We start from the raw sequence: 14,424 nt of genomic DNA on the forward strand, positions 1-14,424 counted from the left end.
AAAAAAACAACTTTAATTATACCACTTATTCCCCTGTCTGAGTATGGCAGGTGTCCCAAACTAAATCACCAATAACTGACGATCTCTGAAGAGAAGTTGAGGACAAGAGTTGTACTAATATTTTTTACATGCATATTTAGTATTAAAACTATGTACTCAATTATAATCCAAAGGTATGTAGACGCAGCTGAGGCGTGAATGAGCCTGAGGATATCTTCCAGTCAGTCCCTCAAGTCACAAGCCTCAAATACACATTTTTTTCAGACAGAATATAAAATGAAATAAGACTCAAGATTACAAAGCTAAAGTCTATTGAAACACAAGGAGAAATAAAATTTCAATTTAGAGTTCAGAAAAAAAGTAAGATAGTTTTAACAATGATAAGTTCTTCTTCTTAGTAGCCCATGCATCTCAATTTTGCTATCCATGGTCATCAAAAATCTCAGCCTGGGGAAGGCCAAGAAATTGTGCAGCATCAGCAGGTTGTTTCCAAAGTGACTGTACAGTTAAGTGTGTTGGACGGTTTTTACATCTAAAAAGATGTTTGGTGGTGTGGCCTCGTACATTGCAGTCTGGGCAGCGGTCAGAGCTTTGCTGATCCAGTCTGGACAGGTAGCTGTTAAGGTGTGTACTATGTCCTAATCTCAGTTGAGAAAGTGTTGCTCTCGTTTTTCTTGGTAAAAATCTTTCAGATGGATGGATTTCAGGTGCTTTTATATTTAGTACAGGATTAACAGCTTGGATGTCGATAACATCCCTAACTGAATCTGTATGGATCCTCTGGAGCTTGGCTTTATAGTGGTCATTTGTGAGAATTTCGTCAGATGGAGCTAGTCTTTTAATTCTCCTGCCAAACTTTGTGACAAGGGTGTGTTTGGTTCTACGGGCTGGTTGAGGACGGGTGAGATCTTCCTTAACAGGGTGACTTTCTAGCTGGGTAGAAAGAAGGTATTGTTGAGAAAGCATTTCACAATGTTGTTGGACGGGCATTATCTTAGTCTCAGCATGTACATGATCTGTGCTTGCTATTTTCAGACAGCCAGTGGCTATTTTGAGCGCTGAATTTTGACATGTCTGAAGGGAGTCCCAGTTTGTCTTGCTGAGGTTAGGTGTCCAGATGGGGCAAGCATAGTTGACTAGGGACTGGCTAATAGCTTTGTAAGTTGTAGATATCACCTCTTTTTCCTTTCCCCAGCTCGTACCTGTGAGGGCTTTAACTATGTTGTTTTTCTTAAGGAGCTTGGTTCTTAGTGATTTTGCATGGTGGCGAAAGGTAAAAAGATTATCAAATGTTATGCCAAGGAAAACTGGATGTTGAATAGGGTGGGTTCATATCGGAATTAGACAAAGCGGGGATATGCAACAGATAAAATTAACCTAAAAACATTTCTGACCGAAAAAGAATTTTAAAAAATTGAGTTTTAGAACACGACCACTTAAAAATATAATTCATTACTTATTAGTATGCAAAGACGACATTCAAATTTTTTTTTGAATCAGAACTATGGCTTCATGGTGCTCCCTGGAAAGGCCTTGAGGAGCCGAATCAGGAACTTTTGTCCGTTTCAAAATATCTTGTTCCTAGCCTTAGAAATCACTAAAAAAACAAATTTTTTAAAGGTTTATTGAGAATTGTCCCATTTGTAGAGGTTTTTTAGATTTTCTCAGGCTAGGAACAAGATTTTTTGAAACGGACAAAAGTTCCTGACTCAGCTCCTCAAGGCATTTCCAGGGAGCACCATGAAGCCATAGTTCTGATTCAATAAATTTTTGACTCCCATTTACAAATAGCTATACAATTGAATGTCTGGTCGTCGGCGGTTTTAAGACTTAGGATGAATTTTAAATCACCCAGAGGTGTATTATATCTATTTAAATTGAGTGCAGATCCCCGCTTTGGCCTCAGAAAAAAAATGTCCAAAATCGACCCACCCTAATGTTGAACAGTCGGAACAGGATCATTCTTGACAGTTATTGGAAGTTTAATTTTGACTTCACCTGGATCAGTGGTAAAGAGAGTGGCAGGGGAGATGAATAAGTTCCTGCTCTTGAACCAGTCATCAAGAATGTTAAGGTAAGAGTTGATTTCTTTGCAGATTGGCTCAATATGTTGACCTGAGTTCAAAACATTTGAGTCATCTGCATATGTGACAAGTTTTACACTTCCTGTGGGTTGTGGCATCTTAGACATGTACAAGTTGAACAACAGAGGGGATAGAACCCCTCCCTGTGGAACCCCTTGTTTCATTTTCCGGCACTTTGACTTGACACCTCTGAATTCAACATAGGTCCAGCGACCTCTGATGTAGGCACAGAGATATCTTTTGACATGATCATTGAGATGTTGGAGCTGATCAATGTCTTTAAGGAGGATGTTGTGGTCAACTGTGTCAAAGGCTCTGGAAAGATCAATTGCAACTGAGACAGTTCTGTCAACAGGTTGTTTCTTGTTCAGTCCCTTAGTTATGTGGTTGGAAATGTCGTGAAGTGCAGTGGTGGTTGAACGATTTTTCCTAAAACCATGTTGATGATGTTGGAGGTCAATAGCTTCACTAACTTGTGGAAGAAGAATAGCTTCTAGAATCTTAGCAGCTGGGGATAGTAAAGAAATAGGCCTATAGCTTGGTCCTAAATCTGCTGCTTTGCCTGGTTTCAGAAGCGGTATTATTCTTCCAATCTTCCAAATGGAGGGAATGATGGAGGTGTTGACAGATAAATTAAAGATGTTGGTTAATACCTGGATTCCATTTGGGCCAAGGTTCTTAAGCATGATTGGAGATATGTTATCTGGTCCTAGAGCCTTGGAGCTCTTGGATCTTCTTATGGCATCAGCTGTTTGCTTAGGGGTAATAACAATACAAGGATCCTTGGATGGTTTCTTGAGGTTTCTAACTGTTGGGCGAGAGCCTTTATCTGGTTTAGAATCAGAACATGGAGTATACTGTGCATTAAACTTTTCAGCAATTTTCTTTGGATCATTTAAAATTTTGTCATTAAATTTTATTCCTTGGTTTTTCGGTTGGGATGTTGGATTGTTTAGGTTTTTGATGGTTGTCCATAGGTTTTTTGATCCAGGTTCACAGTTTTTATCCAGGTGTTCTCTCCATCTTATCCTGCGGTGTTCTTTTATTTGTTCACTGATGTTTTTGTTGAGATCTTTAAGTCTAGGATCAGATGGGTTTTGTTGGCGGATTTTATCACGTTCAGAAATCAGTTTAGCAGTTTCTGAAGATACAGAGTTGTATGTTCTGAGTATTCTTCCTGTTGGTATAAACTTTTTGGCTGCTCGTTGGACTACAGATCTGAAGTATTTTTCACTTTTGTGCACATCACTTACTTCTTCTGCTCTTGAGAAAATTGATTCAGTGTAATTTCTGAACCCTTTCCAATCAGCTTTTCTGAAGTTTATAAATGTTCTATTAGCAGATTTAGTCTTTTCCACTTCGATGGGAATTGAAATGATTATTGGTAGATGGTCTGAACTTAGTTTTGTCTCAGGTTTCCAGCTGGCAGTTGGAAGGAGACTTGGAGAGGCTAGACTAATATCTGGAGCACTCATACAGGTAGGTGTAATCCTCGTGGGGAGATCTTCATTGAGAAACCCAAAGTTAACTCTGGTTAGGGTGTCAGCAAGATTTTTACCTCTGTTATCTTCATTAGCAGGACTGTACCAGCTCTGATGATGGGCGTTGATATCACCTAATATTAGGGATGTATTGTTTAGGCCATCAAATAAGTGGTCTAAAGGTGGATCATATTGACTAGTACAGCTGCTTGTTGGGGGAACGTAGATGTTTCTTATCATGAGTTTATCTTTTTGACTTAAGATGGAGATGGTCATAACTTCTACATGAGGATCATTTTCAAGAATGGGTGGTGATACTTCTTGATTAAAAGTTAGGTCCTAATCGACAAGGAAGGCAAGTCCTCCTCCCTTATCTCTTCCCCTGTCTTTTCTTATGAAGGTGAAGTTTTTTATATCTTTAGGTTTAGAGACTGTTGTTAATTTTGTCTCTTGTATAACTGCAACTTGAAGTTTATTCTTCTCCATGTAATGCAACAGTTCTTCATATTTACTGCTGATACCATTGATGTTATATTGCAGTATTTTGAGATCTTGATATCGGTGTATTGTTGGAGGTGAGGATGATGTAAACAAGGTTGAGGATGGTGAGGGTGATGACGTTGTTGGTGATGAAGGAGTTGTTGTATTTGAAGGGGGTGTTGGTTGTTGAGGGGAAGAAGGTATGGTAGATTGAAGGCAGCAGGGGCCATGCCAATGGTTTAGCTTTCCTCTTTCTTTGATGGATTGGAGGCCGGAACATTTAACATGGAGCCAATCATGACATATTGAGCATTGAACTGCAAATGGTGATAATCGTTTATTACAGATTTTACAGTACCATACTGGGCCAGGGTTTTGCTCGATTCCAGCTCTAATAAGTAGAAGCCAGAGCAGACTAGCTGGAAGTATCTGCCCTTTTGTCAAACTAACTAAAAACACAAGTTAGCTGAGGATGTCTCATTGTCACTGTTGATGAAAAACCGCCGATTCTGTTGGTAGCAATTGGATGGTTGGGAAATTATTTTGTTGGCTCTTGGCTTCCTGCTGCTGGTGGTGTTGCTGTGGAAGGTGGAGACGCGACGTAGACACGGCCAAACATAGTCTCCTACAATGATAAGTTTATAGGGTAGTGCGGGGTTAATGCGGTAGGGGGGTACAATTCCGGTCACTCGACCAACTTTTTAAAAACCGTTTTTCAAAATAGGCCATGTTCAATCTAAAATTGTGGAAAAATGGTAAGCCCTAGCGACCTCAGGGTTTTTGTAAATGAAAACTATGGCCTTCAGTTATCGTTTGCAATTGGAGGCGTTGTTCCAACTTGATTTTTTCATAATTTTTTTTTCATCTAAACAAAATGGGGATATTCCGGTCACCCAATTTTTTTTTTTTATAACTGTATGTTTTACTGTATAATACACTAATGTTTTATTTAGGTGATCTGAAAGCATAAACAACCTAAATGCATGACATAAGCTTTAATCATTGCCTTGCCTGTTGTGTGATGTACATTACTAGTCATAAAAGAAGAAATAAAGGAGGAAGAAGGAATTGAGAGAGAAGAATTTGTTTAAGTAGATAAACATGTTGATAAATGTTTGATAAATGAATGAACCTAGTTTGCGAAATTGTTGTAAATTTCTGTTAGCAAGTGCTTTGTTTTATATTTATGTTTTTATTTAAGATTTGATGTAAAGTGTAAATGATATTACTTCTCTAAAATCAATTCTAAAGAAAAAAATCATAATTCTTTGAAAAAATGTTATTCGTAAAAATGTGTAAATAGGTAGTATCTTATATATTTTGTTTGCTTTATTGTTTAAACATAAATATGTGTCGTCCTAATCCTCCAGGGCTATCTTGTATATACCTAATTAACCCTAACCTAAATTAGGAATACTAATTGATATAATATTGTAAATTTTTTTGATATTTCCACTAAATCGTGTAGATGCATGCTGTTTCTGTCTATACAATTTTTCTGTACTTCTCTTGAATGCAAAAATGTGTATACCTTCTTTAATTCAATTAGATCTACTTATAAAATAATAATTTTGTCTACTTTCAGACAAATATAAAATGAAAAAAGATTTGAAACTGAAGTCAACATAAAAAGAAACAAACCACGCATAGTCTCAGTTCACAAAATTAAAGTAAGTTAGTTTTTAAGAAGTACAAGAATAAATATGTCCATAACAATGAATAAAATAGCAGAGCATATTTTGATTACTTTTACTTACATATGATATTAATGGACTTGGACACACCCAACATATAGGGTAGCTATATTAAAAGCTATATTAAATAAGAAATGGATGTAAGAAGAGATAGTTTTCATAGAGTACATCTGGTGTACTTTTACCTACTTAGTGACAAACACACCCTACATATAGAGTAGCTATACTTAATAAGATATGGATGTAAGGATAGAGTTTTCATAGAGTACATCTGGAGTACTTTTACCTAGATAGTGATGACCAAACCCTACATATAGAGTAGCTATACTAAATAAGATATGGATGTAAGGAGATAGTTTTCATAGAGTACATCTAGAATACGTTAACCTACGAAGTGACGGACACACCTTAAATATGGGCTAGCTCCGTTACTACACTCTACATATAGAATAGGTATACTATATAAGATATAGTTTTAAGGATATAGTTATCATAAAAAAACAGCTTGAATAATTTTACCTACATAGTTACAGACCTACAGACACACTTTAAGTATATAGTAGCTGTTACATTAAAATTAGTATTTGAAATGATTATAATAAAATTCTAAGAGTGGAAATTTTTACCTATTTTCAATTCTACACAAGAATTACAGTAAATATTATTTATTCCAGGTGTAAGAACAGTTAGGAATCCATCATGAACAAGTGTCATATCTGCTCCAAGGAATTCTCTGTAAAGAGTAATTTAACAGTGCATATGAGAATTCATACAGGAGAGAGGCCATACTCTTGTGATACATGTGAAAAGACTTTCTCACGACCAGATGCATTAGCTGAACGTAAAAGAATTGAAACAGGAGAAAAACCATATTCATGTAAAATATGTGACAAAGAATTCTCTGTAAAGAGTAATTTAACAGTGCATATGAGAATTCATACAGGAGAGAGGCCATATAAGTGCAGTGCATGTGAAAAGGCATTCACACAAATAGGTGCTTTAACAAAACACATGAGAATTCATACGGGAGAAAAGCCATACTCTTGTGATACATGTGGAAAAGCTTTCTCAACCCAAAGTTATGTAAGTGTCCATAAGAAGTTCCATACAGGAAAGAAGTCTTACTCTTGTGATACGTGTAAAAACGCTTTCTCACGAAAAGATGCATTAACTCGTCATAAGAGGATCCATACGGGAGAGAAACCATACTCTTGTGATACATGTGAAAAGAATTTCTCACAACTAAGCCAATTAACTCACCATAAGAGGATTCACACAGGAGAGAAACCATACTCTTGTAAAACCTGTGAAAAAGCTTTCTCTAAAAGTAGTGAGTTTATTGTCCATAACAGGATACATACAGGAGAGAAGCCATACTCTTGTGTGATATGTCAGAAATCTTTTAAATCAAGCTCGGAATTATCAAATCATAAAAAGTCCACTAAACATCTAAAGAAGTTAGAATCTACTGAGAATGCAGTTCCACTATCTGCTTCTACCAGTTTTGTTGATTGTAATGAAGCTGATGTAAAACTAGAGATAAAAGAAGAACAAACTCTTGATGAGGATCCTCTGTCTATCAACATGGAGGCTGAGAATGTTGAAGAAACTATAAAACAGGAAATAGAAGAAGAAATTAAGGATAAAGATTCTCTTTCTTGTGAACATTATTCTTATGAGGATGTAGTCAACAGTATTGACATTGTTAAACACAAGATTAAAATATGATAATCTAAATGCTATAAATATAAAGATATTAAAAATTAGTAAATTTACTGTTTATAACAGTTATTTTTAACTAATGATATCAATGTATATTCATTTTTTTGCTTTTCAATATTCAATTTAAATATTTCAGAACAATTTCAATTATATGAGTTTTTTGTATTTTATTTTGCTCTGGTACAATTTCTGTAAAATCTAACTTTGTATTAAAAATTATTTTGATTCTTCTCCTATTAAAATGGGAATATTATATTCATCTTAGATTGTGTCTTACATTATACATATTTTTTTCAGATAAAACAAATGAATTGAAAAAAGTAGAAATCTTGTAATCTTCCAGTGAAACCAATAAATTAGAAAAAAGGTAAATTTCTTGCATAAGTTATTCCACAAAAAATATTTACAGATTACAGAAAAGTAATAACTAGTTTGTCTGTTATAATCAGTGAACCTTTTGAGTCATCTACTTAGTTTAGGTCCTTGGATGGTTTTCGGCTAAATTGTTTTTGGATTTAAGTTTCTTCCCTCCCATTTCGAATTCAGAGCCCCTATAAGTTATGTGCGTAGTCACACATTTAAATATTTCTTCATTTTATGCTTACATTTTTCACTAACTGTGTTTTACTTTTAAAAATTTGATCTTGTAGGACTATAGTTAGAAACACAACTTTTATTTTACTAATTTTATCAATGGAATACACTAATTTGTTTGAGATATCAAAACTAATTTTAATTTAGCGAGAAAAAGGAAACAAAATCGCGGGATCTTGTGGTTTTCAGCGGCGGTTTCGATCCGTTAATTCATGGTTTCATATTATGCCCCGTTAAAACAACTGCCGCCATGTCAAATTTCAGCCCTTACTCCTTTTTTAAAGTCTTTGATCACATACTTTGCGGAAATTAAGCAGGAAAAAAATACCCTCTTTGTCCACAATTTTTTTGTGAAGATACCCTTTTCTGAAGAACATCCAGTGTACAACTTACTTTATCTGTTGGCCTTTCAGTCATGCAACAAAAACTTAAAAGTATATTTTAGGAAAGGTTCATGGATGCCTATCATACGCTTTCTACCTCTCCAATTCTTTGACCACTGAATATTTGCTGAATCACTTTGCCCTTTTGTCCTCCCATAATTTTTTGTGCGTTGCTACTAATGGATGTTGTCATCCCTGCTTTCATACTATTTGTAATATTAAAAAGCAAAAGATAAACATTAAATAAAACAATATTTCTGTAAACTTTTACATATACTAGCGGTTTGCCCCTAGCCTCTTAGGGCTTTGCCCCAAGAGGTAATTTTGAAAAAATTAAGTATTTCTGGTGCTGCCAATATAATGTGAAGTAGTGTACCCAGAAAACAATTTTTTAGGGGGGGGGGGGAGGTAATTTCATTTTTTTTTGAAAATAGCTAAAAACCAAAACAGGACCAATAGGTATATACCCTGAAGAGTAGAATCCGATCAGTTCAGTGGTTACTGAGATCTTAAGCTTCAGACAGGCAGACAGACGGAGAGACATCAAGCTACTTTGTATTATAGATAGTACTGCACACACCCTAGTTATAAAATAGCTATACATATTAAGCATATATAGATTTAAGGAGTAGAGTTTTTATAGAGTACATCTTAAATACTTTTACCTACATATATAGTGAAGGACATACCCTTCATATAGAGTAGCTATACTAAACAAGATATAAATTTAAGGAGTAGAATTTTTATAGAGTACTTCTGGATTTTATTTACCAACAAAGTGATGGACAAATCCTACATATAGAGTAGTTTTAATAAAAAAAAAATGAAGGCTTGAAATTATTACTTTAAATTTTAAACAGGTATTACATTAAATATTTTCTATTCCAGGTGCAAGAACAATCAAGAATCCACCATGAACAAGTGTTATATCTGCTTCAAGGAATTCTCTACAAAGAGTAGTTTGACAAGACACGTGAGAATTCATACAGGAGAGAAGCCATTTAAATGTGATTTTTGTGAAAAAGCATTTGGACTAAAACATCCTTGGGAAGTCACATGAGGATCCATACAGGAGAGAGGCCATTCTCTTGTGATACATGTGAAAAAGCTTTCTGTACAAATAGTGAATTAACTGTCCACAAGAGGATTTATACAGAAGAGAAGCCATACTATTGTGATAAATGTGAAGTAGCTTGCAATTCAAGTAGTGAGCTAACTGTCCACAATTGGATTTATACAGGAAAAAAGCCATACTCTTGTGATACATGTGAAAAGACTTTCTCAAGACAAAGTCATTTAACAGAACATAAGAGGATCCATACAGAGGAGAAGTCATATTCTTGTGATACATGTAATAAATCTTTCCGCAGAAATGATGAGTTAAAAGTACATAAGAGGATCCATACAGGCGAGAAGCCATACTCTTGTGAACTGTGCCAGAAATCTTTTTCTGACAGTTCAAACCTGTCAAAACATAATAAATCAGCAAGACATATCCAAAAGTTTAAGAGTACTAAAATTACATTTCCACCTTCTGCTTCTACCATTTTTGTTGATTGTGGTGAAGCTAATATCAAACTATAAATAAAAGAAGAAGAAACTCTTGATTTAGATCCTCTCTCTATCAACATTGAGGCTAAGAATATTGGAAAAACTATAAAACAGGAAATAGAAGGAGAAGAAATTGAGAATAAATATTCTATTGATATCATAGAACATAAAATTGAAATTTGATGATTAATGGGTTTTCTTATAATTTTGTTAATATTATATTATTTTTAAAGTAAATATTAGAGGGAAGGAGTTTTGCCAAAATCGCTTACTCCATCATTATTATGCTTGATATTAATGTTAGACTATAGGTTATTTGAGATAAAAGTTTACTTTTAGTTTAGGTTATATTGTCCAACAATAACACCTAATCTAATAATCATGGATTATGTGAAAGTGGTAACCACCCCCCGCTCCTACCTCCCCAAACTTAATTTATCCTTATGAAATCTGTATATATTATTTTTCTACTTTTGCTGGATATTTAAGATTATTTGGTTAAAACAATTTTTTTTTCTATTTTGCAAATCAAAATCTTTTTTTTATACCTTTTGATTTTTTTTAGATAACGGATAACAATGAAATAAAAGTATAATTCTCCCAGCCTTCATTTGAATAAATAACTAAGATAAATCAGGTAAATGTGATTACTTTCATCAACCCTTAACAGTCGTGCCCCTTGCCGCTCCGTTATCGGTAAGGGAGGGATGTTGGTTGTGCCCTCCTTCAAATGAACTATTAACCCTCCCAGGACTTATGAGAAGCTATCCTGTAAAGGAGAATCACTTCAGTTCAGTGGTTAGCAAGATAGACAGACTAATAGACATCCTGTTACTTTATTATAAGGATGTAAGGGTATCTTGTTTAATTTCATATCATATTTTATATGGAAAGCAAATCTACAATATTGTTGTCTGTCAGTTTATACACATCAAGTTTCTAAACTAAACTATTTCATATAAATAAAGAATATTTTCCCTGTATTAAAGTTAGTATATTTTTCTTCCTTATATCCCAGGGATATAAAGGGATATAGGGGGCACCGTAGCTCTGTGGTAACGCACTGAGTTACGGTGATGAGAATTCGAGTTCAAACCCACTCGTGTTGCAATCACAACATGTTGTCTCAAATTCTCTTATGTGGATTCACGCAACCTCCCCCAGTTGCATTGGAAGGGAGATTGTTAGGTAGTTTAGAAGCCTAATAATCATGTGTATAATAGCAACACATCCCTTAATTCCAGGCTCCTCTGAGGAGAGTGTCATTCATTACGGTGACTTAATCTGGAACACCTGCCATACTCAAAAATCGGCGAGGGTGAGGTAATAACGAGGAGCTCTCATGAGACAGCGTGTCAAGTCATACTTGAACGTGGAGCTTGAGCTGGCCCTGGTGGCTATACAAAAGTGTCTCAACATACTCCAAGAGTCTTAGATCCAAACTCTAAGAAACTAATCAAAATCAATATGAAGGGATAAGACAATGGCCGATAATTTGATGTACATCCCAAATGTTAATACACAAAATTACCCCTTTTGTAGATATAAATTTTTGCTTGAAACGTTTGGACACTCAAGTTAAAATACCCTCCAATCGGAATACATTTATAGTCCCCAAAGTTGTTGGTCAAACAAAAAAAAACCTAATTAAAAACCGTGGGGACTAGCTTAATAATGGCTCAATGTCACCTCCCTCCTTGAATTTGCCGCCATTACCTTTATCTAAAATAACAACATATCATATTTGCTTATCCAGTTTCTAATAAAAGTAGGAGGAGTCCGCGTTGACCATCATATTTAAGTAAATGGGCGGAGATTTAGTTTTTGTAAATATAAATATAACTATTGTTTTTATTTTAGATTGATAATTGAATCATTGTCAGTCAGTAACTAATATTTCCAGAAAACAGAGAGAAATCCACAGAGGAATTTTGATTGTGGAATAAACTCATGAAAGGTAATTTATTTTCTTATCATATTTTATGTGCAAAGCCTTTCTCCAATTTTGACCGTCTGTCTGTATTAAGTTCACATTTATTCTGTTTGAGCCGCTAAATTACATTGATATTATATGTTGACAAAATAAAATATTTATATTTTAAAAATGTATATCATCAAATAATGCATGAATATGATAAATAATAATTTGCCGCCAGAATCTTTATTCCTTACAATTTAACATTACAACCTTTTAACGTCCAGTTTCTGATTAAAAGTGGGAGGAGTCCTATTTAAGTATCATATTTAAGTAATTGGGCGGAGATTTAGTTTTTGTAGGTATAACTATTGTTTATGATTTAGATTGATAATTCAATTAACATCAGTCAGTAACTAACTTTTAAAGTGAACAGAGAGAAATTCATTATACAAATCTACTTTATATTATAAGGTATTTATATATCTAATTGTGAAGATTTTCTATATTTACGGTCGGCCCGTCTGTCCTTAACAGTCATCTCTTTTCGTTAATTCCTACATGATACATGATTACAGTTAGGTACAATTTAGAAGCTTAGCAACTCTTTAATCGTTACCAGAATGTCCGTACGTTCATTTAAAATTTTTATTTGTTATAATTATCCTGTTCATATGATTTTTGGAATACAGATTCTTATTACAACAAGGTATAATGTTATAAGGAATCATCTCTATAATCAAGTTCTAAAAATGTAAGTAAATCCTTAAACAGTATCCAATATTTCCGCAGATTTGCAACAATTTTACTTATTTAAAAAAAAATTAAATACATTTTTATTTTCTACATATTCAGTTCTGACGCTCTACAAGTGTTCATTTTTCCAACCATTTCAGAATTTCGCTTTTATGGATGTTCTCATCCTTTTTCATGTGTGTTTATGGTCTAATTAAGTTCTTTTTAAAAACATTTCTCCTGAATTTTAGTATGCCAAGCTAATTACTCAATAATTAAATTTTCGACGTCTTTTCTGTTAAAAAGAAATGGAGTGGGGGAAATATGAATTTCTCAGATGATATTCAAGTTAGATTGTTGAATTTTTGTTAGTAAAGATTCCCTATTCCAATAAGCATCAAATATCTAAATTACATGGTCTGTTAATAATGCTCTGAATTATATTAAATTTCTAGAAGATATTTAATATAAAGATAGAAGATATTTAATATAAATTTATGGCGGATTTTTTGTTGCAATTGAGAATCTCTCTCAATACTGATTTTTAAAAGCAAAGCTTTTCTATAATTAGGATTGGTCCGTCCGGAACGGTTTGCTCTTTTTATTAATTTTGTCATATAAGAATTGTCCTATTGAATTCAAACTTGGCATGGTGGCATAGTACTATTTAGAAAGCGTAACAACTCTATAATCGTCACCAAATTGTCCGTACGTCCATTAAAAACATGTTGATGTTTATATCATTCTATTCATCGTATTTTTGGAATACTGATTCCTATTACAACAAGGAAAATCTCTATAATAAAGTTCTAAAAATGTAAGTATGTCCTTAAATAGTATCTTGTAATTAAGCAATATGGCAACAAATTTACTTACAATTTTGTTTAGAATTTACTGTTTTTTTTCTAGATTCTACGGAAGTTTTTACCTTTTGTAAAAAAAAATTTATCTGGTAATATTTTTTATTGTAAAACTAATTCATAAAAATAATTTCAGGAGATTGAGATAGGATATACCAGCATGTATACCTGTGATATTTGTAATATGAATTTTACATTGAGAGGTAATTTGGTTGTTCATATGAGGGTTCATACAGGTGAGAAGCCATTCTCATGTGATCAATGTGAAAAGACTTTTTCTCAGAATAGTGATTTGATTAAGCATAAAAGAGTCCATACAGGTGAGAAGCCTTTCTCATGTGATCATTGTGGAAAGACTTTTAATCTTAGTAATAATTTGACTCAACACAAAAGAATTCATGCTGGCGAGAAGCCATACTCATGTGATCAATGTGAAAAGACATTTTATCGGAATTGTGATTTGACTCAACACAAAAGAGTCCATACTGGTGAAAAACCATACTCCTGTGACCAATGTGAAAAGTCTTTCTCTGATAGAAGTACTTTGATTCAACATAAAAGAATCCATACTGATGAGAAGCCATACGCATGTGATCAATGTGAAAAGACATTCAGACAAAGTGGTGAATTGACGAGACATAAAAGAATACATACTGGAGATAAACCATATTCATGTGATCAATGTGTAAAGATCTTTAACAGAAGTAGTCATTTGACAAGACATAAAAGCAGTCATACTGGTGAGAAACCATACTCATGTAAACTTTGTGACAAACATTATGTCTCTAGTTCAGATTTATCAAGACATAAAAAATCCCGGGGACATTTAGAAATGATGAAAAGCTGTATTAATACAGTTCCAACTTCTGTATCTATTAGTTTAATTAAATGTGAAGATGTTTATATCAAGGAAGAAATTAAAGAA

At 33.9% G+C, this 14,424-nt stretch overlaps 1 protein-coding gene and 1 long non-coding RNA gene across 2 annotated transcripts; both read left to right on the forward strand.

Annotated features, from left to right (window-relative positions):
• Positions 1 to 6,417: 6,417 nt before the first annotated feature.
• LOC145310473 (uncharacterized) lies at positions 6,418 to 7,467 on the forward strand. Its single transcript, XM_080150424.1, has one exon. It carries the CDS (start codon positions 6,439 to 6,441, stop codon positions 7,465 to 7,467), a length of 1,029 nt encoding a protein of 342 aa, XP_080006550.1. The 5' UTR covers positions 6,418 to 6,438.
• A 3,071-nt stretch (positions 7,468 to 10,538) lies between these two features.
• Positions 10,539 to 13,853, forward strand: LOC145310459 (uncharacterized). Its single transcript, XR_013876554.1, has 4 exons — positions 10,539 to 10,626; positions 11,850 to 11,946; positions 12,291 to 12,378; positions 13,636 to 13,853. It is a non-coding gene; the product is annotated as an uncharacterized LOC145310459 (long non-coding RNA).
• Positions 13,854 to 14,424: the final 571 nt, after the last annotated feature.

Source organism: Acartia tonsa, unplaced genomic scaffold, assembly GCF_053477335.1.
Source record: "Acartia tonsa isolate MP-2025a unplaced genomic scaffold, ASM5347733v1 sca1, whole genome shotgun sequence".
Lineage (NCBI taxonomy): Eukaryota > Metazoa > Arthropoda > Copepoda > Calanoida > Acartiidae > Acartia > Acartia tonsa.

What these genes read in the sequence shown, in the direction of transcription:
- LOC145310473 (XM_080150424.1), top strand. Translation starts at nt 6,439, where the DNA reads ATGAACAAGTGTCATATCTGCTCCAAGGAATTCTCTGTAAAGAGTAAT.